The 26,012-nt window shown below is 64.6% G+C and overlaps 1 protein-coding gene across 1 annotated transcript in view; it reads right to left on the bottom strand.

The window, feature by feature from the left end:
- Positions 1–21,559, bottom strand: part of NOTCH3 (notch receptor 3) — a 45,778-nt gene extending 24,219 nt beyond the window's left edge. The window contains 9 exon segments of the mRNA XM_073319236.1: positions 135–162; positions 165–325; positions 525–680; positions 1,757–1,990; positions 2,398–2,520; positions 5,616–5,951; positions 6,307–6,449; positions 13,991–14,072; positions 21,389–21,559. Of these exon segments, the coding sequence (XP_073175337.1) occupies positions 135–162; positions 165–325; positions 525–680; positions 1,757–1,990; positions 2,398–2,520; positions 5,616–5,951; positions 6,307–6,449; positions 13,991–14,072; positions 21,389–21,473 (1,348 nt within the window). The 5' untranslated portion in view covers positions 21,474–21,559.
- Between the last annotated feature and the right edge of the window lie 4,453 nt (positions 21,560–26,012).

Here is a 26,012-nt window from a genome sequence, read left to right as displayed (position 1 = left end):
CTCAGGCCAGCCAGCCCCTGAATCGACAGCACAATGCTCACCTCCCCGAGCTGGGGAGAGAACCCCACAATGCTGGGGAGGGGGAATGCTCCCCGAGCTGGGGAGGGGGAATGCTGGGGGTGCGGGGCACTCACCCGCCATGCAGATGCAGGTGAACTCAACTCCCCAATGCGGTCAAGGCAGGTGGCATCGTTCTGGCAGGGCATGGACAGGCACTCGTTGATGTCAGTCTCGCAGCGGGGACCCGTATAGCCACGCCCGCACTGACACTGGAAGGAGCCCTGCGTGTTCACACAGCGGCCAAAGTGCTCGCACGGGTTGGCGCCTGCAGGGATGTGGCCAAGTCAGAGACAGGGTGGGGGCCAGACCCCCCCAACCCCTGCCTCACCCCGATCCCAGCCAGGCCTCCCCCACTCCAACCCCATCACTGAGCAAAGGGCCGGCCGGCCAGCCGCCCCTCTCCCAAATCCTGGCCCAACCTCCCCCACCCTGACCCCATCACTGAGCAAAGGGCCCCGCCTCACCAATAGAGCACTCATCCACATCCTGGTCACAGGCCCCCCCAGTGAAGCCTGGGGGGCAGGTGCAGATGGCCCGGCCATTCACAGGGTTGGTGTCGCAGATGGCATCCTCATGACAGGGGTTGCTGACGCAGGCGTCGTCCAGGTGGCACAGGAGACCTGGCAGAGGGAGGGAGTGAGGGGGCGTAGGCAGCCGCGAGGCAACCACCCTGCGGAAGCCCAGCTAGCCTGGCCCTCAGGGAGCAGAGTGCCAGTCCCATCCTGGAAGGCTAAGGAATGCACCCCATCCCTCCTCCCCACCCACACACAACAAACCTCCCCACCCAGCCAGCCCTGGCCTCCCGCACAGACACCCACCAACCCCCTAAGCCGGCCCCAGTCCCCCCCACCTGCACAAACACCCACCAACCCCCCCATAGCTGGTCCCAGTCACCCCCACACATACCAACTCCCTCCCCCCCAGACAGATCCAGTCCCCTCACACAGACCCACCAAGCCCCTCCCCCGCAGCCAGCCCCAGTCCTCCCCACCCACAGAGCCACCCAGCCAGCCCTGGTCCCCCCCCTCCCTCCACACCTGCAGACACACACCAACCCCCCATCCAGCTGGCCCCGGCCTCCCCCACCCCATAGACCCACAAACTCCCCCAGACAACCCCAGTCACACACCCCGACCTGCACACCCCAACTCCCACCCCCAGTCCCCCACACCCACACAGATCCACCAACACCCTCCCCCCACAGCTGGCCCCAGTACCTCCCACCCACATAGACACCCACCAACCCCCACCCAACCGTCCCCAGTCCTCCCACACCCACACACTCCCCAGCTGGCTCCAGTTCCCCCCGACCCACACCCACCAACCCCCAGCAGCTCCCCCCGCACTCCCACACTATTCCCCTGCCCCAGCTCCCTACCCCTCACAGCCCTCCTCTCAACTCCTTCCACTCAGCCAGCCTGTCACCCTCACCTCAGGTCTCCCTCCCACCTGCTTCCACTCCTTCTGCCCCCGTCTCCCTGCCCCCTTCCACTCAGCCACCCCCTGCCCCTTCAGGTCCTTCCTAGCCCTTCCCATCCCCTTGGCCAACCCCTAAGCCCCATCCCCTCAGCCCACCACAGACCGTCAGGGGGAGGGGTTAAGCATGGGGAGAAGAATCCCAAATCCCATGGCGAGGGATGCTAGGAGATCTGAGATTGGGCTGAGCCAGGCCGGACCCCCCCCACCACCACCTCACCTGTCTTGCCCATGGGGCAGGCGCAGTAGAAGGAGGCCACGCGGTCGTGGCAGGTGGCCCCGTTGAAGCAGACGGCCGTGGCACAGTCGTCAATGTTTTCACTGCAGCTCTCGCCCGTCCAGCCGTTGACGCACACGCAGGTGTGCCCGCCGTTGGTGTTGAAGCAGGTGCCCCCATTGTGGCAGGCATTGGGCTGCAGCTGGCACTCATCTACGTCCTCTGTGCAGAACTGGCCTGGGGGAGAAGGGGGCTGAGCCTGGGCAGGTTAGAGCTAGCACCCCTAGAGGGGAAAGGGCCCGTGTCCCGTTCCCCACCACCTCAGCCGATCAGTCCCCTGTCCTGGGGCTGGATCAGAGCCAGCGCCCCGTAAAGGGGAAAGGCCCTGTGTCCCATTCCCCACCCTCTGAGCCAGCCAGACTCCTGCCCTGGGACTGGATCAGAGCCGGTGCCCCCTAGAAGGGAACGCCCTGTGCCACATTCCTCCTGGGGTCCTATGGCAGCCCTGGGCTGCTGGACACACAGTCCGTGCCCACAGGGTTAGATGTTAGCTCTAAGGCTCAGGACCCATAGAGCTGACTGCACTGCTGGGGGTGGCCAGCGAGGGGTTAACTCCTGCCGCTGGGCAGGGCGCTAGGTGGTACCTGTCCACTCGGGCGGGCACTGGCAGTTGTAGGTGTTGACCCCGTCCACACAGGTGCCCCCGTTCAGACACTTGTGGCCTGGGCAATCATCAATGTTGATCTCACAGTTTTGCCCTTCAAAACCTGGAGAAAGAGAACACCACCCAGTCAGAGAGGGCGCGTACACCCGCTCCCCAGACCTGAGCGTCTCCACCCACTCCCCGGCCCTGGCCCCAAGCGTCTCCACCCGCTCCCTGGCCCAAGTGTCTCTCTCCTGCTCCCTGGCCCCAGCCCCAAGCCCCCGGCCCTGAGCATCTCCACCTGCACCCCGGCCCTGGCCACAGAACGTCTCCCACCTGCTCCCTGGCCCCGGCCCCGTCCACCCGCTCCCCAGTCCAGAGCGTCTCCACCCAGGCCCCAAGAGGCACGGAGCTCGAATCCACCCCTCAGCCCCATCCGAGAGGCAGCCGGCCAAACAGAGTCTGGCTAAACCTGAAACAGAGACCAGGCAACTGACTCCCAACCCCCCCACCCCTCGCCCTGCTCAGTGTTGGGAACAGAACTCAGGAGTCCTGGATCCAGCCCCCTGCCCCTTGCTGCAACCCAGCAGACCCCTGGAACAAATGCAGGTCCCAGCAGGGCTGAGTGAGGCAGGCCAGTTTTCCCCTTTGCCCACACGGGGGCTCACAGCAACAGAAGCAGGAGCTTCTGCGAAGGGTCAGGGAGCAGGACGAGGGGTCACTGCAGACAAGGGGTACCCCCAGGGCAATGGTGGATTCAGCAGCTTGGCCAGGAAGGGTGAGAAAAGCCCCAAGGCCACAGCAGAGCCGCCTCAAGCATGGCAGGGCCAGATTCTGCGGGAGGCCCTCTCCACAGGCCCCAGCAGGGTTTGCTGCAGGGGGCAACGGATGGGCTGCCTGCCCCTCCGGCTCCACGCAGCTCTGCTCGGCCCAAGGCCACGCTGCAGCAGGAACACCCCCCCACGTACACACAGCGCCCCCGAGCCTGCTCTCCCCCACGTACACATCTCCCTGAACCCTGCTCTCTCACACACACACACACACACAGAGCTCCCTGAGCCCACTCTCCCCCCCACGCACACAGAGCAGCCCCGAGCCCGCTATACCCCGCTCCACGCACACACAGCATCCGAGTTCTCTGCCCCCTGGCACACACAGCGCCCCGAGCCCACTGTCCCCCCACAGACACACACAGTGCGCCCGAGCCTGCTGCCCCCCCAACCCCCGCCCCCCACGCACACACAGCACCCGAGCTCTCTGCCCCCTGGCACACACAGCGCCCCGAGCCCACTGTCCCCCCACAGACACACACAGTGCGCCCGAGCCTGCTGCCCCCCCAACCCCCGCCCCCCACGCACACACAGCACCCGAGCTCTCTGCCCCCTGGCACACACAGCGCCCCGAGCCCACTGTCCCCCCACAGACACACACAGTGCGCCCGAGCCTGCTGCCCCCCCAACCCCCGCCCCCCACGCACACACAGCACCCGAGCTCTCTGCCCCCTGGCACACACAGCGCCCCGAGCCCACTGTCCCCCCACAGACACACACAGTGCGCCCGAGCCTGCTGCCCCCCCAACCCCCGCCCCCCACGCACACACAGCACCCGAGCTCTCTGCCCCCTGGCACACACAGCGCCCTGAGCCCACTGTCCCCCCACAGACACACACAGTGCGCCCGAGCCTGCTGCCCCCCCAACCCCCGCCCCCCACGCACACACAGCACCCGAGCTCTCTGCCCCCTGGCACACACAGCGCCCCGAGCCCACTGTCCCCCCACAGACACACACAGTGCGCCCGAGCCTGCTGCCCCCCCAACCCCCGCCCCCCACGCACACACAGCACCCGAGCTCTCTGCCCCCTGGCACACACAGCGCCCCGAGCCCACTGTCCCCCCACAGACACACACAGTGCGCCCGAGCCTGCTGCCCCCCCAACCCCCGCCCCCCACGCACACACAGCACCCGAGCTCTCTGCCCCCTGGCACACACAGCGCCCCGAGCCCACTGTCCCCCCACAGACACACACAGTGCGCCCGAGCCTGCTGCCCCCCCAACCCCCGCCCCCCACGCACACACAGCACCCGAGCTCTCTGCCCCCTGGCACACACAGCGCCCCCGAGCCCGCTCCCATGCCACGCACACACAGCGACTGAGCCTGCTGCCCCCCACACACACACACAGTGCCCCCAAAGCTCACTGCCCCACCCCCCACCACCCCCGAGCCTGCTCCCCCCACACATACAGCTCCCCGAGCCCGCTCCACCACACACGCACACACAGCGCCCCCGAGCCCACTCCCCCCCAGAGCCCACTCCCCCCCACACACAGCGCCCCAGAGCCCACTCCCACACAAACACACAACACCCCTGAGCTCTCTGCCCCCTGGCACATACAGCAGCCCCGAGCCCGCTCCCCCCCACACGCACACACAGCTCCTCAAACCCTGCTCACACGCACCCTGCTCACACGCACCCACAGCACCCCCAAAACTCGCTGCTCCCCCACACAGCGTCCCCAAGCCCACTCCCCCGCCCCACACAAACACGGTGCCCCCAAACCCGCTGTCCCCCACACACGCACACACAGACCACAGGGCCTGGCCCCCCCACACACACAGGGTTCCCCAGACCGTACCCCTCCTTCCCTGTGTTCCCAGTGCCAAGCCAACTGGCAGAGGGTGCAGGATTTGGCAGGAGCAGAGCTGCAGCTTAGATGAGAATGAGCCATTATTTGGGGGCAGGGGGCTGAAGGGACTAACAGGGGACTAACAGGGGAGAAAGAAACGGTTGGCTTGAGCTGGGGAGGGGGCCAAAGGGGGCTCTGGGGAGCAGGGGAGGGGAGGGGATGGCCCAGGGTTGGGAGCCCCCCAAGCTCCGGCCCTGCTGCTCTCCCGGACGCTCCCTGGGATTGTTTCCTTCCTGGCCAGGGTCCAGGTTCTCCCAGCGCCATTTACAGCTTCCGATGAGCTTCCTGCAGCGCTGCCTGGAGCCGCTAGCCCCATGGGCACACACGCCAGGGCAGGGGAAGAGACACACTCCTAACAACGCCTGCCCCCCAGCGCTAAGGGAGGGGAACAGCATCCCCCAGAACAGATTCCTCCAGCACTGTCTCCGCCAGGCCCCCACACACCAACCCCTGCAGCCCAGCGTGCTGCCCCCAAACTCTGCTCAGCACCCCACACCCTCCCCAGCCCCCCCCACGAGCCTCCCACCCCCTCACCCGGCAGGCAGGCACACTCGTAGCTCAGCTCCCCGGTCTGGCGACACGTGCCCCCGTTGAGGCACTGTGAGGGCGCGCAGGGCATGTAGACGCTTTCACACAGATGCCCCGTGAAGCCGGCCGGGCACTGGCAGCGGAAGGAGCCTGGCGTGTTGAAGCAGGTGCCCCCATGGCGGCAGACGCCCGGCGCCCGGCACTCGTCCACGTCCATGCGGCAGTTGCGGCCCTGGTAGCCTGGTGGGCAGGTGCAGTTGTAGCGGCTGTTCCAGTTGGTGCAGCGGGCCCCGTTGGCGCAGGGGTTGTTGGCACAGGCATCAGCCAGGGAGCAGTCCTGACCTGTGGGGGGCGAGGGGGGGCGGGTCTGTGAGCAGGGCCTGGCTGGGCATGAGGACACCCCAGAAAGCCCTTCACCCTAGGCCAAGCAGATCCCCGCCCTGGGGCCAAGCTGTGCCCATCCCTCCTCCCGCACCAGCCTTGTTCAGTCAGGTTCCGTTCCCCTCCCACAGCTGGGTTGAGGGTCCCTCCCCATCTCCCACAGCACCCCTATGGCCATCCCCCATCTCCCTTAGGCCTGCATGGCATGGGTCCTCCTCTCCGGCCTGCTCAGATCCTGGCCCCTCCTCCAACCAGGCCAAGCTGGGCGCCACCCCCTCCCCTAGACCAGCATGCCCCCCACCTACATGACCCTCACCTCGGAAGCCCTTGGGACAGGTGCACTGGTACTGCACGGTGCCATCCTTGAGGGAGCTCTCACACACGCCCCCATTGGCACAGGGCGACTGGTGGCAGGGGTCCTGGAACTGGCAACGCTCGCCAATCAGCCCAGGTTGGCACCTGCAGAGCGGGGGCACATTGGTGTGAGTCCCTCCCTCAAGCGGAGGATCGAGACTAAGGGTAAACGCCCGGAACCAGTGCAGGAAGGCCACACACCCATCACCACTGCATCTGGGCACCTGCTACATCACATCACTGGCAATGAACTTCCTAGGGGAAGCATCATGGAGTCTCCAACTGGCCTCTCTTTTCGGGGTAGGGTTAGAGTCCATCAATTTCCTCTACTTTTATTGGTTGCCAGGGGTTCCTTGGGGGGGGAGGTTGTCTCTGGCCCAGCCCATCCCCCAACTGTGCTCTGTGGGTGGGCACCCAGCCCTGCACTCAGCACCCAGCCATGGGCCCCCATGCCACAGCACATCAGCCACCTCCATCCCCGTGGCTCCAACAAGCTGTCCCCAGGGTAGCCTGGCCCTCATGCAGTTGGTGCTGGTCTTGGGGGTTGCCCCAGATCTCAGGTTATTCCCTCCAACAGGCATTGCTTGGCATTGCTCTGCTCCAAACACCCCCTGCCCTGTGCTGCCCATTCGCCCTGTGGGCTCAGCTCCCTTTGCAGGGCCTCAGTTGGCACCAGCGTGAACTCATCATTGTGCCAGCTGCTCACTTTACCCCCTCCTTGTTCCCCCAGCCCTTGCCAGATCTCCACTGAAACTTTTAACCCTCCCTCTCTGCTCCCCCAGGGGGATCCTCCCTGCCTCGGCCTATAACCCTGGCCAGGGGAGAAGGGGCCACTGAGTCTGACTCTGCTTCCTGACCCTGAAGTATTGGTCTGCTGGCAAACCAGACTGGGCTCAGCATCGGGGTACAGCTCCAAGCATGGGGGAATCTGTGCCAGTGCAAAAGGGCTCCCCATTGTGTAGCTATCCCTACACAAGGAAGGAGACGTGCTACACCAGTACAAGGCCCCTTTATACTAGCAGAGCAGCACCACCGCATGGGGCTGTATTGCTAACCCAGATCGGCAGAGAATCACCCCCACCCGCTACAAACTGTGAAGAGCTGGCGTCAGCCAATTCAGGACCCACTCCCTGAGCCCCCCACACCCCGTCATTCCTAAGATCTCACCTGCTGCTGCACCTCTTAGCACCTGCCCAAGCCCAGCCCCTGCTCCGACCCCGGGACCCCACCACCGAGAGCTTGTCCGCAGGGGCGGCCCCGGGACCCTGCTCCGACCCCGGGACCCCACCGCGAGACCCCGCTCCGACCCCGGGACCCCACCGACCAGAGCTCGTCCGCAGAGGTGGCCCCGGGACCCCGCTCCGACCCCGGGACCCCACTGCCCAGAGCTCATCTGCAGGGGCGGCCCCGGGACCCCGCTCCGACCCCGGGACCCCACCGCCCAGAGCTCGTCCACAGGGGCACCCACTCCCAGTGGAACCTGGCCCAGCCAGCAGGTCCGCAGCCCTCTCTGGTTCCCTGCCCCCCCCCCCAGCTTCACCTCCTCGGGGCTCATGCAGAGGGAGTAGGGTAGAGTCCCTCCTGCCTCCCACAATACCCCCCCCCACCCCCCCGAGGGCTACGTCCTATAGGACTAAGCCAGGGTAGGCCCAGCCCGCCAGTGAGCGGGGCCCAGCTCACAGGTCTCTAGCTAGCCAAGCTGGAGCAGCGCATGCTGGGAGCTCTGCAATGGGGAGGCCACAGGAGGGCTCTCTGCAGGGCTCACAGCCCGGAGCATGCCCCACAGGGCTGGGTCCGAGACCCACGGTGTGCAGGGGCTGAGAGGTGGAGGATGGGAGGGCAGCCAAGCCTGCCGGGCTGAGCCAGGCTGGGCAGGACCATCCTGCCTCCCAGCCCCAGTTCTAGGCTCGCTCCTGAGGACAGCTCAGGTCCCAGGACGGAGCCAGCGCTGGGCAGCACCTGGGCGCTCGCCCTCAGGCTGGGCTGGCTCCAGAGGGCACCCGCTGGGGGGAGCCGCACCAGAGCCTGGGTCCTAGTGCACAGATTATACCCTCCAATCTGCTCCTGTCTCCGGCTCAGCGGCAGCTCCAGCCAACCCCCACCCCCCTCGCCTGCCGTTCCCAGGGCAACGCAGAATGCCTGTTTGCTCTGCTGTCCAGGGCCTGCAAACCAGGCCCTCAATCCCGGGGGGCACCCTGCAGCAGAAACAGGGGGGTGCTCAGTTCACCCCACCACAGCACGGGAGCTCCCAGCCTGCTCTATACAGCATCCCCTGCTGGGAGAGGCTGGGACTGGAGGAGATCCTGTGCTCCTGCCCTGCTCCCTCCAGTGCCCTGCAGGCAGGGACCGCGTAGGGTGACCAGCAAGTGTGAAAAATCGGGACGAGGGTAGGGGGTAACAGGAGCCTATGTAAGAAAAAGCCCCAAATATTGGGACTGTCCCTATAAAACCGGGACATCTGGTCTCGCAAGTACTGCAGGACAGCAGGGACTCTGCCCAGGCCTGGAATTACACCAGCTCTCCAGAGCGCTGGGCCCTACCCCCCAGAGCTGGGGGCATGGCCCAACAGGGAGAGGAGAGGGCAGAGCATGCATGGTGCTGGGGGCACAGACGGGGCGGGAGAAAGGGATGGCGAGGAGAGAGATAGTGCAGACCATATGCCCCCGCCTGCCACACCCATGGGCCCATTCAGCCTTGTAGCCCTTCTCTCCTGCCGCACTGGATCCCCAGATCGGAGCAATGGGCCCATCAAGACCATAACTCCCCTGCCCCCGGCTCAGACCCATTGACCAATACTGCCTGCAGGAACTCCTCCCCCTCCCCATCCCCTGGAGTCTGCGGACAGACAGCTGTGCCTGCCTCAGGAGCAGCCACAGCAAATGCCACTGACCATCCCAGGCCATGCAGCCCCCCCAGCAGTGACACAGGCAACTCCACTGGCCCCAGCATGGACCAGGAATGCCCTGCGGACCCCCCCATCCCCATCCTGCACACTCCATTTTGGGCTCCCTCCAGCAGCACTTGGTGAGATGCCAACTCCCCTCTCCCTGCATGTGTGTGGGGGGCCACCCTGAGTGCAAGGCTGGGGTTGGCAGAGCTTCCCACCACATCCACCCACCCAGCCCCTGGAAAGGGAAACGGGATGTGGGGACAGGCATCCCTGTGGCAGGAAGCAGTAGGGGAGCAGGGCCCTGTATCCCAAAACCTGGCAGCGCCCTCCCCCGCAGGCAGAGCCAGGCTCCCACGCTGGGAAGGCAGCCCCCTTCCCAGCCCCATGGCAATACTCCTGCCTGCTCATGTCTGGGGAGTGGAGCCCGGCACCCAGCCCGCTCCATGGGGCGGTGACTCAGCGGCTTCACTGCCGCGTCACCCCATGAGTCACCCCGGCAGTTGCCTCAGGCACCCGCTCCTGGAGGGATGGGATGCCCCTGGGCACGAGAGCGCACAGGGGCACAACTTCCTCCCCATACCTCCTAGCTGCAGGAGGCAGCAACCAGCTTTAGAGAATAGAACCCAGGAGTCCTGACTCCCAGCCCGCCTCCCCTTGCTCTGACCACCAGGCCACACAGCTCCCAGAATGCCCCCTCACCTGACAGATGGGGGCTACCCTGGCATGTGCCCCCTCCCATCCCCCAGTGGCCCCTACTGCTCTCCCTGACCTCACGCCCCTCTTCCAATTCCATCCTCCCACATGCATTCCCCCAACAGCCCCCTCCCCATCCATCCCCCTGATCCCATCAGCCCCTGCTCCAATCCTGTTGCCCACCTACATATTCCCCATGGGCCCCTCCCCCATCCATCACCACTCCCCCCACCCTATCAGACCCTGCTCCAATCCTGTCCCCCACCTTCCCACTTCTCCAACTCCCACACTCATTCGGCACCCCTTCCTGTGGCGTCTGGGCGGGCACAATCCAGCCTAAACCAGCCCCACCTTCTCACCCCGAGGTGCCTGGCAGACAGACCCAGGCTGCAAACCCAGCTCCAGGCTGGCACGGTAGGGCACATGGGGCCCACAGGGAGCTGCCCCCCTGTGAGGGGCCCCGCACACTGAGTGGGGCAGATTTCTGGCACTGGGAAGGAGCTACATTCTCTCTCCCCTCCCCCCAGCCCTCCCTGAGCCGGCTCCAACCCGCTCGACAGGTTCCAGCAGCACCAGCACCATGCTGGGCCAAAGCCGCTCCTCTCTGCTCCCTGTCGCGCCCGTCCTGCCCCCCTGGCAGCTCCCCTCTGTCCCCTAGTCAGAGTTCATCCACCTAGAGCTCGCCCACTCTGCCCCAGGGCTGCTCCGCTCTGCCCCCTGCCCCACTCTGATCCTCCCCGGCCCCTCCTCTCTGCCCCTGCCCCTCTCTGCCATCCTGGCTGCCCCCTGTGCTCCCCCACCGCTCCTCTCTGCCCTCCCGGCCGCCCCCCACTGCCCCTCTCCCCCTGCCCCCCCATCTTGGCTGCTCCTCTCTGCCCCTCTCCAGCCTCCCCCCAGCTTCTCCTCTCTGCCTTCTGCCTCCCTTCTACCTCCTCCAGCCACTCCTCTATCCCCGCCGTACCTCTCCTGCCCTCCGGCTGCTCCTCTCTGCCCCCTGTCCCCCCCAAGCCTCTCCCCCCTCCCCCGGCTGCTCATTTCTGCCACCCCCTCCAATCATCTCTGCTTCTGCTGTGCCCCTTCCACCCCTCCCCCTGATCTTCTCTGCCCTCCACTATGCCCCTCCCACCCCCCCGATCCTTGGTGCCTCCCGCCACACCCCTCCCGCCCCCCACACTCAATCCTATCTGCCCCCCTCCCACAGCACCGGGGGGGGGGGGCTGTCTCCAGAGCACAAAGAACCCAGCATGCAGATGGGAGCCTGCTCCAGTGAGCTGGGGCAGGGGGCTGGGGGCACTGTGCTTGTTCTGGCAGAGAGGAGCGGTGGGGGGGGGCACAGGTCAGCATTCAGGTGGTGCTCCAGCCCCACACTCCAGCCCATGATTTCCAGCAGCCAGGCAGCGCGGCCCCATCCAGATCCTGCTCCTACTCCTGGCCAGGCGGCGTCAGCAGCCGGTGATTCACCTGTTCGGGGCGGGGCAGCAGGAGGCCCATCCACCTGTCTGGCATTCCAAGGCAGGCAGCAAGGAGACGGGAACCTGCCACAGCGAGCTCCGGCACCTGCCTGCGCGGCGGCTGTGCCGTGGCCTGGCACTCGGGGTAGCGAGGACCGGGCGACGGCACAGCAAAGAAACTGCCCAGCTACTCCTGGCTCACCCCGCAGGAAGTGGTGGGCACAGGGCCACCCAGGCTACCCTTGCAGAGCCAGCCGCTGCCCCCACCAGGCGCCAACCTCTTCCCCCTGGAATCCATGAGCTGGGTGACAGGTCAGAGCCGGCTCTGCAGAGAGACTGCCAGGAGCTGCCCAGGCCCCCTGCATCCAGTCTCCGGGGCTCAGCCCCATCTGGTTCCAACTCCCCAGCAGCAGGGCCTGGAGCCCTGACCTGGAGAGAGGATTCCCAGATAATCAGCCTGCTTTGCCCCACTGGCAGCCCCACCCCCAGAGCTTGCACTGCAGAGTCAGATGCAGGAAGAAAATGGAAGTGATTCACAGAGAAAGTCATTACTGGGATCAGAGACGGCAGGGTCGAGTGGCTAGAGCAGGGGCACTGGGAGTCAGGATCCCTGGGTTTTATCCCCAGCTCTGCTCCTGTGAAGTAGGGTGATGACACTCACTGAAGCACCCCATGCTAGTCAGCCCCAGCCCCTTGCAGCTGGCTCACCAGGACTCCGCAAGCCTGTTGGGTGGCACAGCACGGCAGACGTGGCAATCGCCATTCCACACCCATCTTCCATCCACACTGACCAAGCGGGGCCGGGCACAGCAAGAGCTGCCATGGCCCAGTGCCATCTCCCCTTTGTTCCCAGCCCCCTCCCCACCAGCAGCTGGTGGGTCCCCCCACATGGCCTTTACAGCATCCCCACCAGGGAAAGCATCTGGCCAGGCTGGGGCCCAGGGCCTGCAGTCTCTCCAGCCAGCCCCTTCCCAGAGGACTGGCCCAGCCAGGGCCGGGGAGCCAAACAGCCTCCCTTCAAGTGCTCCCACTGGCAGGGTTGAGAACCAGGAAACTCAGCACACTCCTTCCTGGCCTCTCCTACACAGGCCAGCTGCTCCAATGGGGGCTGGGGAGGTGGGGGTCAGCTCAGTCACCCTAGCCTGATGGGGTCAGCTCAGCTCCGGACACGGCCTAGGTCTCACATGCCCCCCACCCAGTTCCACAGATCAGCAGCTGCTTCCCTTCCAAGGGCTGTCTGCAGCCACTGGGATCAAATGACTCCAGGGCCCCCTCGTGAAGAGGCCCCCTGTCTGGGAGACTCTGGGAAGGAGGCCGGGCAGGAGGAGTCCCCCCCTCCCCGCGGCAGGAAGTGGGGAGCTGCGGGGGGGGCAGCACACGTCACTGCTAACACTGTTCTGCAATCTGGGATTGCAACAGCCACAGCAGGGAGGAAACAAGGGCTTGGGCGGGCGGGGGGGGGGGGAGAGATCTCGGCCCCTTTGCCAGTGTGGGGTGGGCGGGGGAGAGAGCCAGAGGATGTGAACCCTGGGGTGTCAGCTCTCTGCCCAGGGAGCCCCAAAGAAAACATCCAGGCACCTTGTCACTCTGCCCTCCACTAGCCTTCCCCCAGGCACAAGATTCACCTCTTCTGCAGCCGCCCTCCCAGCTCATCCCAACCCCGGCTGGAAGCCCTTTCTCCCCCCAATGCGTCAGCAAGCATCACCCCGTGTTCCCCTCCCCAGCGCGGGGCCTCGGGGACAGGAGGGGTCGCGCCCAACAGCTGGGCCTCCAGAGGCACAGTGAGTCGCCCACTGCCTGGCTGCTGACATGGAAAGAGACCCACCCCACCACCCTGAACTCTTATAACACCCCACCCTGCCCCAAGCATCCCCCGCTCCCATCAGCTCAGGGCAACCCCTAGCCCTTCCCATATGCTCACAGCCCCAGTGGGGTGGCTCCACACCATTCTCCCAGATTGGCTCCCCTCCCTTGGCCTGGTGAGGGTCCCTTCTGCTGCATCCCTTTGCGGAGGCCATGAGGAGCAGGCAAGAGGCTACCTCACAGTAAGTGGCTGCTCCCCACATCCCCCAACCACTGGGGCTTGGTGCCATGAATAGAATATCATAGAATATCAGGGTTGGAAGAGACCACAGGAGGTCATCTAGTCCCCTCTCCCTGCTGGCTGGCACTCCCCAATCACCACCGGCTCTTTAGGGCAGGGCCGTGCCAGGCACGGTGACAAGGGCTGTGGGACAGCCATGCAGGCCCCCAGCCAAGGACACACATCAGGTGAGACCCAGCAAAATGGGCGCAGAGCCGGGAACAGAACCCAGTGCTGCAGAACCTGGGCTGGGCCGGCTGAACCACTGGGCCACACTGCCTTTACTCCTTATGACGCACTGCCGGGAACCACCCTCCCTCCTGTTAACCCAGCCCCAGGCCTCCGGTTCCCGCTGGTTCAGACCTGTCCATCCGCCGACCCCAAGGACAGTGGGAAAGGCACCCCCCCCGTCCCCTCCCCCCACAGCCTGTGAGCAACACCCAACCACCGTGGAGCCCATCTTGCCTACAGCCCCGTGCTGGATGGCAGCGGGCATGGATCCCAACCTGCAGGGCAGGGGGTCACTTACACGCAGGCTGCCTTCCCGTTGGAGTAGAGGATGCACTGGCCGCCATTCTCACAGGGCATGGAGCCTTCCAGACACTGCACGGCTGCAGGGAGAGAGTGGGAGAGAGCCCATTAGAGCAGAGGAGTGGCCCCCTCCCCTCCCTGCCCCCACCCCCACACAGAGCTCCCTCGTGCCCGGCCCCTCTGTGGGGAGCCCAGCTCAGTCACTGGCCATGCCAGCTGCACCAGGGTGGGGGGATCCAGGGGGCTTCCTAGCAGCAACCCCTGACAGCTTCTGCTCACTGCTTCCCTGTGCCCCCGCCACACCCAGATGGTCCTTGGTCCATCACCCGCCTGGCTTAGAGCACACTGTTCAGGGCAAGCCCCAGGGAACATCAGAGCACCCCATAAACTGCATGGACGTGGCAGGACCCTGCCCATAACCCCAAGCCCCACCCTGAAATGATCAACAGCACCGTTGTTGTAAAGCAGTCCAGTACAGCTGCCAAGGAGGGATTTTATGCTACTACATACATAAAGGTTGCTACCCTTCCCCCTATATTTATGACAGCTGCTATCAGGGCTGGGATTTAAACAGCCACCATTAGGCTTCAGAGTCAATGCTGCACTGACACTGGTACTGAAGTTGCATGGGGAAAATTTCATCCCAGCAGCAGCAGGCAAAGGGAAGACACACACACCCCACAAACCAGGAGGAGGGCAGCTGTCAGACAAGTTCCATGCATGACTAAGAAGTTTAGTTTGGGGGTGCCCCCCACCAGTGAGCCAAGGAAAGGTCTGTGTGACTCCACCACCACCAGCCCCCAGTGCCATCCAGCACAGGGGGAGGGGGACAGGGGTTTTCAGGGCTCCAGGCACAACCTGCAGGCCACAGTCAGACACTAGGGCCCCGCACTCCCTGGGACCAAGGGGACAGCAGCTCCCAGAACTCCAGCTCCCAGAACCCTCTGCCTGTGGCACATGGGCCCAGGCCACCAGGACCCCACAGGGAGAGGAGGCAGCTCGGGACCTGTCAGGGCCTCAGAGCCCAACCAGCGTCTTCATCAAGTGTCCAGGGACCTGTCCTGCTAATCTCTGCCTCTTCCCAGGCCCCTCATACAGTAGTAACCTGCTAGCTCGGACCTCGGCTCAGAGACCCTCACCCTGCCAAGGACACTGGGTCATGCCAGGCAGCACAGAGCCGGGGGCCTCGGCCCCACATGCAGGGGACAGAGCAACACAGCTGGGAGGGGATTGCGACTGCACCATCCTGGGTGTTACAGCAGTTCGAGGCCCAGGAGACCTGCACCCACAGCTCACCCTACAGCCAGCCCAGCCCTCTGCCTCCACCCTGAGTGCCAGGTTCCCACAGCCTGGGGAGGGAGGGTCGCTCTGAGGCAGACTGACTGACACAGAGGCCCCCCGAGCCCAGGGACCTGTTGCCCAGGGCAGCCCCAGCTCTGCCAGCCCCCACAGCCTCCCCAGGGACAGTGAGACCCATCCTGTGCCAGGATGACAGGGACCAGCTGCCAGCCCTGTCTGGACCCAATCTAGGGTCGAGGGGCCAGGGCACCCAGCCCTGCGAGCCCTCTCCCCTTCCAGACCTCTGGGCAGCTCTGCCAGCAGCTGGGCTAGCATGGGGGGGCAAACTAGAGACACCCCACAACCCCCCCATGGGCCACTGCCTGGGCTGCTAATGGGAGGGTGGGGTGGGCTGGGCTGGTCACAGCCCCCCTGGCTGGATTGGCCCCATGAATAAATGGGGTTAAGACATCTCTATGCCCCTGGGGCTGCAGCTCCAGGCCCCCTGGAGGAGCCGATCCCAAAGGGAAATCCCAGCAGCAGTTTTCCACGGCTGGGGAGCAGGGCAAGGCACAAACCCATCAGCCCCCTCCCCCCATGCAGAGCGAGAGGAGGCCAGGCCTGGGCCCCACAGGCCACATAGGGCTCAGGGGCCTTGCTCCTTCCCCCACCAGCCATTTCCTCCAGACCCACTTGGAGCATGCTGCGTGCCCAGCACACAGATCAGCTCCCAGAGACAATGCCGCCCCCGCCCCTCTCCCCCACTGCAGCCCCAGCTCCACCAGGCAGACCCCAGAGCCAGTGCTGCAGGCGAGACCAGCCCCCTCCCCACACACGGCTGCAGCCGAAGGGGTGGCATCGGGCTTAGACAGCTCCCACCCCCACTCTGATCCCTGGGCTCCTTTGCCCTTGGCGCCAACCCTCACCCCACAGCCCCGTGAGGGGCCCCAGGCGTGGCAGCTTTTGGGGAGGGGGATGAGATGCCGCGAGGCTCATTCTCTTGGAGAGCTGGTGGGGCTGCCCCAGGTGCCAGGAGGAGGTTCGGGCCCCGCACAGAACCCCCAGCCTGTCAGGCACAGATGAGTCTGTGGAGCGGCAAACCCAGTCGAGCCCCCCACAGTGGAGCGGGAGCCTGTTCCACACTGGGATGCGTGCAATGAGGGGCTCCCATGCCCCCCAGTGTGATACCCAGGGCAGGCCCGGGGGGGATTTTAAAAAGAGTCCTAACTTCTTCCACCCTAGAGAGGGAATGCGGGGGAGGGGGTCCCAGAACATTAACCCTTTGGGTGCCAGCTCCAACTCCCCATCTGCAGGGAGGCCTGATGGGAAGTGCAATGGGAAACCCGCAGCATGCACCCAGGGGGCAGGCCCTCACAGCCCTCCAAAGAAGGCACCAACAGGAAACTAAGGCATAGAGATAGGAAGGGTATTGCCTAAAGTCACCCAGCGAGTCAGTGGCACAGCTGGGAGAGAACCCAGGAGTCCTGACTGCAAGCCCCACCCCACAATCTAACCCAGTAGCCCCCACTTCCTTCCCAAAGCCAAGGATAGAACCCAGGAGTCCTGACTGCCAGCCCCATCCCTAATTCTAACTCACTAGCACCCATTCTCCCCACCCACCCAAAAAAAAAAAAACAAACAGCAGCAGCCAAGGCCCCATCACTGCAGAAATTCAAGGACAGTGGTGATAAGAGACTGTGGGAACGCTGGGGCAGTTCATGCTGCCAAAGGCGGGGTCAGCCAGGATGACCCTGGAGGCTCCGGTGCCCCGGAGGGCTCTAGGACTCCTGAGGTGGAGAGAGGCACAGAACGACCCCCCACACCTCCCCCAAGTCCTGCTGTCCAAAGTGGGACACCCTCACAAACAGCCCCAGCTTCTCGCTCCGGCAGGCCTGGGGCACAGTCTCCCATCAGCCCCTGCAGGCAGCGAGGTGCTCAGCTCTGAGCCCTGGGGGTTATAGACAGTGAGGGGGGCACTGTGCCAACACACACCTGGCCTCACCCCAGCCCCCGTATTCCCGTCCCCCACAGCTGAGTTAGGGACAGTGCATGCTGGGACACAGCCGCTCACCCCTCTGCATCACAGGTATGCCAGGCGAGGCAGGGCACATACCGACAGAGTCTCGCACCCCTGACCCATGCTGTCCAGCAGCCCCGGGATCCTGACCACAGGCAGCCTAGCAGGACTACTTAAGCTAGCAGTAAGGCAGTGACCCGACAGCCACAGCTAGCCCAGGGACTGCCGGTACCTCCCATCTGCCTGAAACAGCACACCAAAGGCCAAGCCAGCCCAATGCATATTGTCAAGCAGGACACAGGATCCAGAGCCACCCAGAGAGGAATGGACCAGGGAAAGGTGAGACAGCCAGGACTCCTGGGTTCTATCCTCAGCTCTGCCAATGACTGGGGCAGAAGTAGCCCCAACCTGCCTCCTCTCTGGCATTTATGAAGCCTCATGAGGAGCTCAGGGCCCCAGGGAGGGCTCAGCCAGCGCCCCAGGCTGTTCAGTTATGGATCCCATTACTGCAACTCCCCCACTCCCCAGGGCAGGAGAAGGGCTGCTCCTGCCAGCCAAGCACCCACAGATGGACCAGAACTGACCGTCACAGGATAGCGGAGCTGGTACCCCTGGCCTGGCAGACACAGCCAACTGCCCCGCCCCAACAGTGCAGCCAGTTCAGAGTGGTTGGTCTGGGAGAGTCGGAGCCTCTCATGTCTAGGGGATGCCAGCTGTGACCCAGCCCAGAGCATGGGGACCGACTGCCACAGGGTTGGCTGGAGTGGGAGACAGGACCTGTCACTTCCAAGGTGCAATCCAAGCCCCGGCATCCGAATCCCCAACACTGGCCCCAGCAGGCACCCTTCAGTGCAACTGGTGCCCCCGGCAGGGGCCGGGGAGGCTCACCCACTCCTTGCTCTCCCCATGGCTGGGGAAGGGGTCAGTGTTGCTAAAAGCCCATGAGTGGAGGGGGACTCATGAGACGCCACTGCCCCAGGATTCCTGGTCTCCATTCTGGGTGGGCGAGCAGGTTCAGGCCCTGATTCTGGGGCACATTTGGATGCCGCCCTGGGGAAAGCTCTGCGGTCGCCAAGGCAGCAGGGAAGGGGGCTCACAAGCCAGGCAGAGAGCCCCTGAGAACAGGTCCACACTGTCCTACCAGTTGGGCAGGAGAGCATGGCCTGCGCTGGCTGTGCTGGGGCAGGCGGGCCCCCCAGCCCCACTCCTCCTGGCCCGGCGGGTTGGGTCCCTGGGTCTCCCCTTGCTGCAGCCAGCGGCTCAGTGGGAGGAGTGTTTACAACCGGATTAGCCAGTGTGATTGTTCAGGCGGCTCCAGGGCCCTCTCCAGATTCCACAGCTCTCCAGCTGCCTGGCCGCTTTGTTCACAGGCTAGCAACGCAGTGGGGAGAAGAAAGGGGCAGGCAAGTCAATGGCCCAGCCAGCCAGCAGGCCAGCCCTCTCCGGCATCTGGAGGAGAGGCAGCTGCTGCAGCTCTGAGCGCTCCCCCAGCATAGCCAGCGCCAGGGGAGGGGCAGGGTCTCACACTGTTTGTGGGTGAATGACAGAGGCCAGCGCCACCAAGCCATTGCCTGCCACCCAACTCCCGCCCCCGCCGCATTCCACAGGGGAGGCCGCCCCCCACAAGCCCCTTCACTTAGGGGGCAACGTGGGGAGCCTGGCCACAAACCAACCGGGTACCACACAAACCATCGCGCCCTGGGGACCCCGCACTGCTGCAGCAGGGCACAGAGAAGCCAGTTTTGTGGGAGCCAGGCTGCTCTGGAAGAAGGGGGAGGTTAAACAGGGTGTGGCTAAAATCAATCAGGGAAAGTCCTGGAAAGGAGACTTTGCAAAGGTAGGACCTCATCCCCAGGATGGGGGGCGGGAAGCTGAGCTGTTTCTCCCCCCCATCCCCCAGGAGGACCAGGACTGGGGGGGGGAACCAGGCCGCTCCCCGCCACACACAAGGAGAGGGGTAATCGACACCCCGATAACCTGATTTCTACTCTGACCACCCAAGACAAGAATTTACCCAGAAGAGGCTGAGCTGAACCCAAGGCCTCCCAGCCCTTGCCCAGCCCCCAAGCAGTTGGAGCTGCAAAGGCCTCGTCCTCACTCAGGCTGTGACAGGGGCTAGAGGCGTCTTTCCCTAGTGAGGACACTGTCTGGGTGCATCTGGAGGCTGGTTCCTGGCTCCGGGACTGAGACGCTCCAAGCTCCTGCGGGGGGTGGTTGGCACCAGCAGTCTGTGCGGGAGCAGCGGCCAGACCCCTGTCTAGCCGTGGGGCCACGCGCTGCTCAGGAACGAATAGTGGGGCTTCCGCAAGGCAGCGAGTTGCTCAACAAGAACAATGCTGGTCTATGTCCAGCCAGGCAGCAAGGGGGGAGGAGGGGTTATACTTCAGGGCATCCTCAACCTGCAGCAGCCATCCCACAGGCCCTGGGCCCATCCACATGTGGTCCCATGGGCTGGGAGTGCAGGCAGCAGGCCAGTCTCCTGGAGCCGCACAAACCAGTCCAGCAGCTTCATGGGCAAGCGAAACCCACGCTGAATAATAACCCTGCGCTGTATTTACCTTTCACAGCAGTTCTCTCATCGCTGGCACATTGCTGTGCACCAGCAAGTCCATGCAGGACACGCAATTGAATCATCTTATCTCCCAGACGCATCACCTCGGTCCCAACTCACGCTCACTTGGGGGGCGGGGGGGGCTGACCAGCTGGGACCCCAGGACCCTTACTGAGCTTGCCACTTGCCCGGCAGAGCCAGGGGAGGCCAGATCCCAGCTGGCCCAGTGCGGAGCTGGGTAAGCATTTTGAAGTTCTCTCCCGGCTTCCTTAGTGCTCCCTAGTCAGCGGGTGCCCTGCCGCAATGCCCCAGCTCTGCGGAGAAGTGGGGGGAGCCCAGCCCGGGCAGGGCTGGGAGCGCCTCAGGACGGTGCCTCGGAGTCACTTTCCAACACAGAAAAGTTTGAGCATCTGGGGTTGGCAGAGGGAAGAGACCGGAGCCAAAGCAGCTGCTGGAGCCTCTGTGCAGGAAATCAGCCCCCACCCCACACCCCCAGCCCCCACACTCATTCCACACACTGAACCACAACAAAAATGCCATCAAATGTAATGTCAGCCCCAGTGCCCCCCCCCCAGGAAGCCCTTTCATGGCAATCCCAGCTAACCCCCCGGGGGTGGGGTCACTGCTCCCCCTGCACAGCCCCCACCCCAATACAATGTGATTCCCCCCCCCCCCCCCCACTCTGCGCCGGGCTCGTGGGGATTTCATGGGCAGGAGGCCGCGACCGCAGAGTGGGGGAAGGGCGGCAAGGGGGAAGGCGCCGGCTGGGGAAGCCGGATCCGCGCTCCAGCTCCAGGTTTCCCCGCGCGCCCAGGCTGGCTGGCGCAGGCTGCTGGAAAGTTACTTCTCGTCAATAGCGAAAGAAGAGGAGCGCAGGATTGTTCCCCGCAGCCTCAAATCAGTGCCTGCGAACTCCCCGCCCCAGCCCAGCCGCGGGGCAGGGGCCGCGCAGCCCCCTCCCCCAAGCAGGGATTATACATTGATTAAGTATTTTCTTTGTGCTCTGACACAGGGCCAGCCCCCTCCCCCCAGCGCAGACAAGGGAGGGGGCTCTCCGGGCAGGGGAGAGCGCACAAGAGACTGGTTACAAGTGGTTCCCAAATTGGACGGAGCCGTCACCGTCCTGAGCCCCCCCTCGCCCCCCAATTCAGCCGCTGATCCCTGCCGGGGGAGCCCGCATCATTGGGGCGCGCGGCGGATTCCTGGCTTTGAACCCCCCCCCTCGGAAAATAAAAGTTTTGTAAAGTTTGTAAAGAGAAAGTCAAGGGACCAGATCACGTCGCCCCCCTCCCTGACGCCACCAGACGCCCCCCGCAACATCAAACTGCGGGCCCCGAAACCGCCTGGGCCCCCAAAGTCCAAGAGAGGACCCCTCAAGAACGGGGTCTCCGGAACTGCCCCAACGCCGGGCTGCTTAGCAAGAGATCGCCGGGGATGGGGGGGGGTCCCCTGGCACTCGCAGCTGCCGCGATCCCCGCTCCAGCTCTCCGGACCACAGCTCCCACAGCCGGCGCGCCCCCCGCACGGGATCCCCGCCCCTGCCCCCTTACCTGCTCCGGCTCCCAGCTGCGCCAGCAGCGCGATGCCCAGGAGGCTGCCACCCAGCAGCGCCCGGGACCCGGCCCCCGAGCCCATCCCGCTGCTCCGCTCGCGATCCCGGACCCGGACCCCGACCCCGCTCCTCCGCCGCCCCCGCCCTAGAGATCCATGGCGCGGCCGGGAGCCCCGCGCCGCAGAGCCAGACTCCAGCGCAGCCAGGCTGCCTCCCTCCCTCCCGGACCCTGGGAAACTTCCCCCGCCAGCAGCGACTCGAGTCCCGGCCCGGCCGCCTCCTCCTCTGCGCGGGGCGGGGCCCGGCCGCCTCCTCCCCGGGCTCCCACGCTCCTTCCCTCCCCTCCCTCCTGCCCAGCCCGCTCCCGGCCAGGCCCAGCCCCGCGCTGCAGCCAGCGCCCCCTGCCCGAGCCGGCGCCGGCAGGTGCCGGGGGGCTGGCCGGGCTCACTCGCTGCGGGCGGGGGGCACCGCGGCGCTCAGTGGGGCTCGGGCTCCGGGGGACAGATGACTGTGGAGGGGGAGGGGTGCAGTGGGGGGCTTTGCGGGGAAATCTCTGAGCGACCGGGTAAAGGCCCCCAGGGTAGAGGGCGCCAAACCTGCCTCCCTTCCCCCAGCAGGGCGAGAGGGGGGCAGAGGCAGCGGTGTGTGTGCTGGGGTCAGAGAGGTGCTGGCTCAGGCCCCATAGCCTCGGCCTTTCCCACAGAGTCATGAATCCTCCCTCCAACATGACCAAAAAAAGCGTTTGTTTTTTATGAGCATCCAAATCCCCAAGGAGGGGAAAGTTTCCATCGCTGGCTGGCTGTGGCGAGGGGCGGCCCGTCATCCACCCCCGCTTGACTCCAACCCAAGGCAACTGGTAGGGTCCGCACGCTGGGGCGGCTGTAGCCCTGGCAGGATCCCTGCTGCATTGTTAGCTTTTGGGGGGAGCCAGGCAGACTCGGGGGGTGGAGTAGAGCAGACCATGGATGAACTGACTGAGTCCCAGCTGGAGCAGAACCAGCCAAGGGGGCTGGAGAGGGATGCTGGAGGGCTGATTAGCATCTTGGGGGTTCCTGCCACTTTGCCCCAGCTGCTCAAGAGCTGGAGAGAACCACTTGCCCCTCCTCAGTGCAGAGCCCCCCCTCGCTCCATCACCCAGCTGTGCCCACACTGGTAACGGTGCCAGCCCAGAGCCTTTTGGCCTCACGCTGCCCTGGCAGGATGGAGCTTTCCTGGAAAGTGCAAGGCAATTCAGACAAGACAGCTGGGCTCCAGGAGGGTCCAAGGCAGCTCGGCCCAGACACTGCTCTGCCAGGCTCCAGAAGGCCGGGTGTCATCGCAGGAGGCAAATTGTTGGGGGAAAGGGCAGTTTGACTCCTCCTTGAGGAAGAGGACGTGAAGGGACCAAGGGGCATGGGGCAGAGCTAAGGAGCTGTGGGGCTCTTTGCAGGGGTGCTGAGCACTCTGAAAATCAGGACCTGAAGATTCATCTACAGCTGGGTGAGCATCTGCACCCCAACCCCCTGGGTCTGGCTGGCACATCCGTGCCAAGGGTCATGTGCCACCTCCCTGGGCGATCACATACCAGGAAGCTTCTATCTGATTAGGGCGACCCAGGCACTAGGTGCCTCTCTGGAGGGATGGGCACAGGGCTGGGGCTCTAACCCCACCGCTAACACTGCGCTTTGATAGGGCTTCACAGCCAACTGAGAGCCACCACCAGAGCCAAGCTCTGAGGCAAGAAATACCATCCAGTGGGGAGGGAGGGGACAGGCCCAGAGAGGGGAAGTGACTTGCCCAAGGCCATTCAGCAACTCAGTGGCAGAGCATGAGTAGAACCAGGCCTCCTGCTCCCTGACACAGCACCCCACCTCCCACCCAGCCTGCTCCCCAGCTCACTGCTAGGTGGGCATATGGAACAGTCTACAGACAGACAGGTGCCTGCTCCCAGTTCTCAGCCCCTGGCACATGTGAGTGGCCCCCTGAGGAGGGAACAGGGGCTGCTCTGCCTCTCCCCCCAAGAGATTGCTCCATCACAAGAGCTCTTGATTCTCAGAGGTGCTGGTGGGAGTTATTGCTAGTGTGGCCCATATACAGGCCCTAGCTGGGATCAGGGCCCCATTGCCCTGCACAGCCACCTAGGGAGAGACAGTCCCTGCCCCACAGAGCTCACAGGCTGAGAGAGCAAACAGGCCAGAGAGGGGAGGTGACCTAGCTGGGCTGCGGCACAGCTGGGAACAGAACCCAGGTCTGCTGGGGGCCAGCCTGGTGCCCTCCCTACAGGGCCGCCCTCCTCCCCAGGCCCACCTGCTCCCTGACCTTAGAGCTCTCAGCAACTCAGAGGAGAAGCCCTGCACCACAGAACCTCCCCCGCAGTCGTTCTCTCCCTGCTGCCCCCACAGCAGCTGGCACTGGGGGCTGTAACTGGCAGAACCACTTTCCCCAGAGAGAAGGTTCCTGGTGGGGCCTGGGGATTCAGGCTCATCTGGCGGGGGGGGGGGGGTTGTGCTCCTAGATTCTGGTTCCAAATCTCCCCCAAAACTCACTGGGTGGCCTTGGGAAGATGCCCTCCCCTCGGGGCACCTCAGCCCCCAATATCATGGGGTGACACCAATCTCTCCAGGGAGCAGTGGGGCTCAGGGAATTGCGGGGCTGTCTGAACGATGGAGCCCCAGTTCCCATCCCGCCCTCCTGACCCTAGTCACACCCATTTTACACCTTCACTGGCCGCAGCACTGCTGACATCTCAGATCCCACTGACTCGAGCGGGCACTGCTGCTGTATGAGCCCGGGGTGGGGGGGCAGGTCACGCTCTCCGGGCCCTTGACCCCACAGCACACATGGGGGTGGGGCACACCCAGCTGCAGAGTGCCCCAAGGCTGGCACACAGCAGGCCACGCTCCCGTCCTTGGACTGGTCTCCACATGACACCAAGGGGCATGGGATATGGGGCACAGCTGGAGCTGTGGGGCTCATTTCAGGGGGGCTGAGCACTTGCGGGACTTGTGGGTGCTCAGCACCTCTGTAAATCAGACCCTGAAGATTCATCTACAGCGGGGCAAGCATCTGCACCCCGACCCCCAGCAATGCACCACCCCCTGCCCAGGACAGGCCCCTCTGGGGGCAGCAGAGAGCTCTGCCCCGGGGGCAACGTCAGCCCCTCTGCTGAGGCTGCCAACCTGGGGCCCATTGCAGGGGGCAGATCGTGACCTCCAGCCAACTCATCTCATGGGGGCTGAGACGTTGCCGTCGCGAGGACTGTGTTATGGACAGGCTGCGATGTCCCCTGGGCTGGAGATGAACAGCCCCACAGTGTGCTAGGCACCTGGGATCCCGACTGAGTTATGGAAACGGCCTTCGGTCCCAAGGCAGCTGCCTGCCCCAGGGCTGCGATGTCTGCCGGGGGCACTGGTCACAGCCCTCCTATTCCCCACGCTGCGTTGGCTCCCCATGCTGCTGCCCCAGGCTTTGCAAAGCGCCCGGCCCAACTGCCTCCTCCTCTGTGAGCCCTTCCTGCTCCCCCTTTCTGAGCGATTCTCACAGCCCAGAGCCTCCTATTTATTTGTCTTTGTCATTCTTGTGTGAACGTTAAAGCCAGCTGTAGAGCGGGGCCGGGTGCCGGGGCGCTGGGAAAGAGCTCCCCATCTCCCCTCCAGCCCCCTCAGAGCACATCTGCAGAGGTTTGGGAACACCAGGGAGCAGCCTCAGCAATGGGTTTGGGGTGCCAAGGTGCAGCCAGAGCAATGGGCTGGGGGAGCAAGGTGCCCCCAGGGCTCTGGGGGACACAGACAGGTTAGGGGGCAGTGTGTGGGGCTTGGGAACACACAGAGGGGCTTCAGGAGCACAGTGAGGGGGTTGGGTGCCTAGGAGTGCTCCCTGTGAAAGGTTTGGGGTGGCAAAGTGATGGGTTCAGGGGCGCAAGGAGCACACACAGGAATGGGTTTGGGGATGCCTGGAGGGCTCACACAGTGTGGGTTCGGGGTGCCCAGGGGGCTGACATAGTGAGGGTTCAGGAGTACCAGGGAGCTCACACAGTGAGGATTTGGGGTTACTGGGGGCACCCTGTGACTGGTTCAGACCCCCCCCTCCCCCCAACGACAGGGAGCTCATTGCTGGATCTGGGGTGGGAAGGGTGGCTGCCCTGCCCTTTAATAGTGAGTGCTGGGAGGCAGGACTAGAGGGCAGACTCCGCCCCGAACTGCCCAGGCTCTGCCCCTTGTGGGGTCAGAATTACTCCAGGGGCCCAGGAGGGCTGGAGCGAAGAGCTGCCCTTGGGATGGTTCCTACTATGGGGGCTCACCCCAGAGCCAGGCCAGGCTCCCCAACAGGCAACCAGACTCCATCTCCCCTGCTATGACCTCGGCCTTCACTTCCTGTCCTAAACAGCCATGTTTGCCCAGCCATGTAGTGCAATGTGGCTGTTAAACTGCCCCTGGCCCACCCCAGAAGTGGCTGCAGCTCAGCGCTGGCTGGTCCCTGCACACCGTGTATGTGGCAGTAGGGATGGGCGTGGCAGGCTGTGGGGGGCAGTGGGGCCTGTGCAGGTTCTTTCTGTCCATAACCATCTCCCAAGCTCCCCCTCGGACCACAGCCTCTGCTGGGTCCCAGCCCAGACGGGCTTTGCTGGAATTGCTGCAGCTGTT

Source organism: Lepidochelys kempii, chromosome 20 (genome assembly GCF_965140265.1).
Source record: "Lepidochelys kempii isolate rLepKem1 chromosome 20, rLepKem1.hap2, whole genome shotgun sequence".
Classification (NCBI taxonomy): Eukaryota; Metazoa; Chordata; order Testudines; family Cheloniidae; genus Lepidochelys; species Lepidochelys kempii.
The sequence above is the reverse complement of the archived record's forward strand: the minus strand, read 5'-3'. Positions and strand labels throughout refer to the sequence as shown.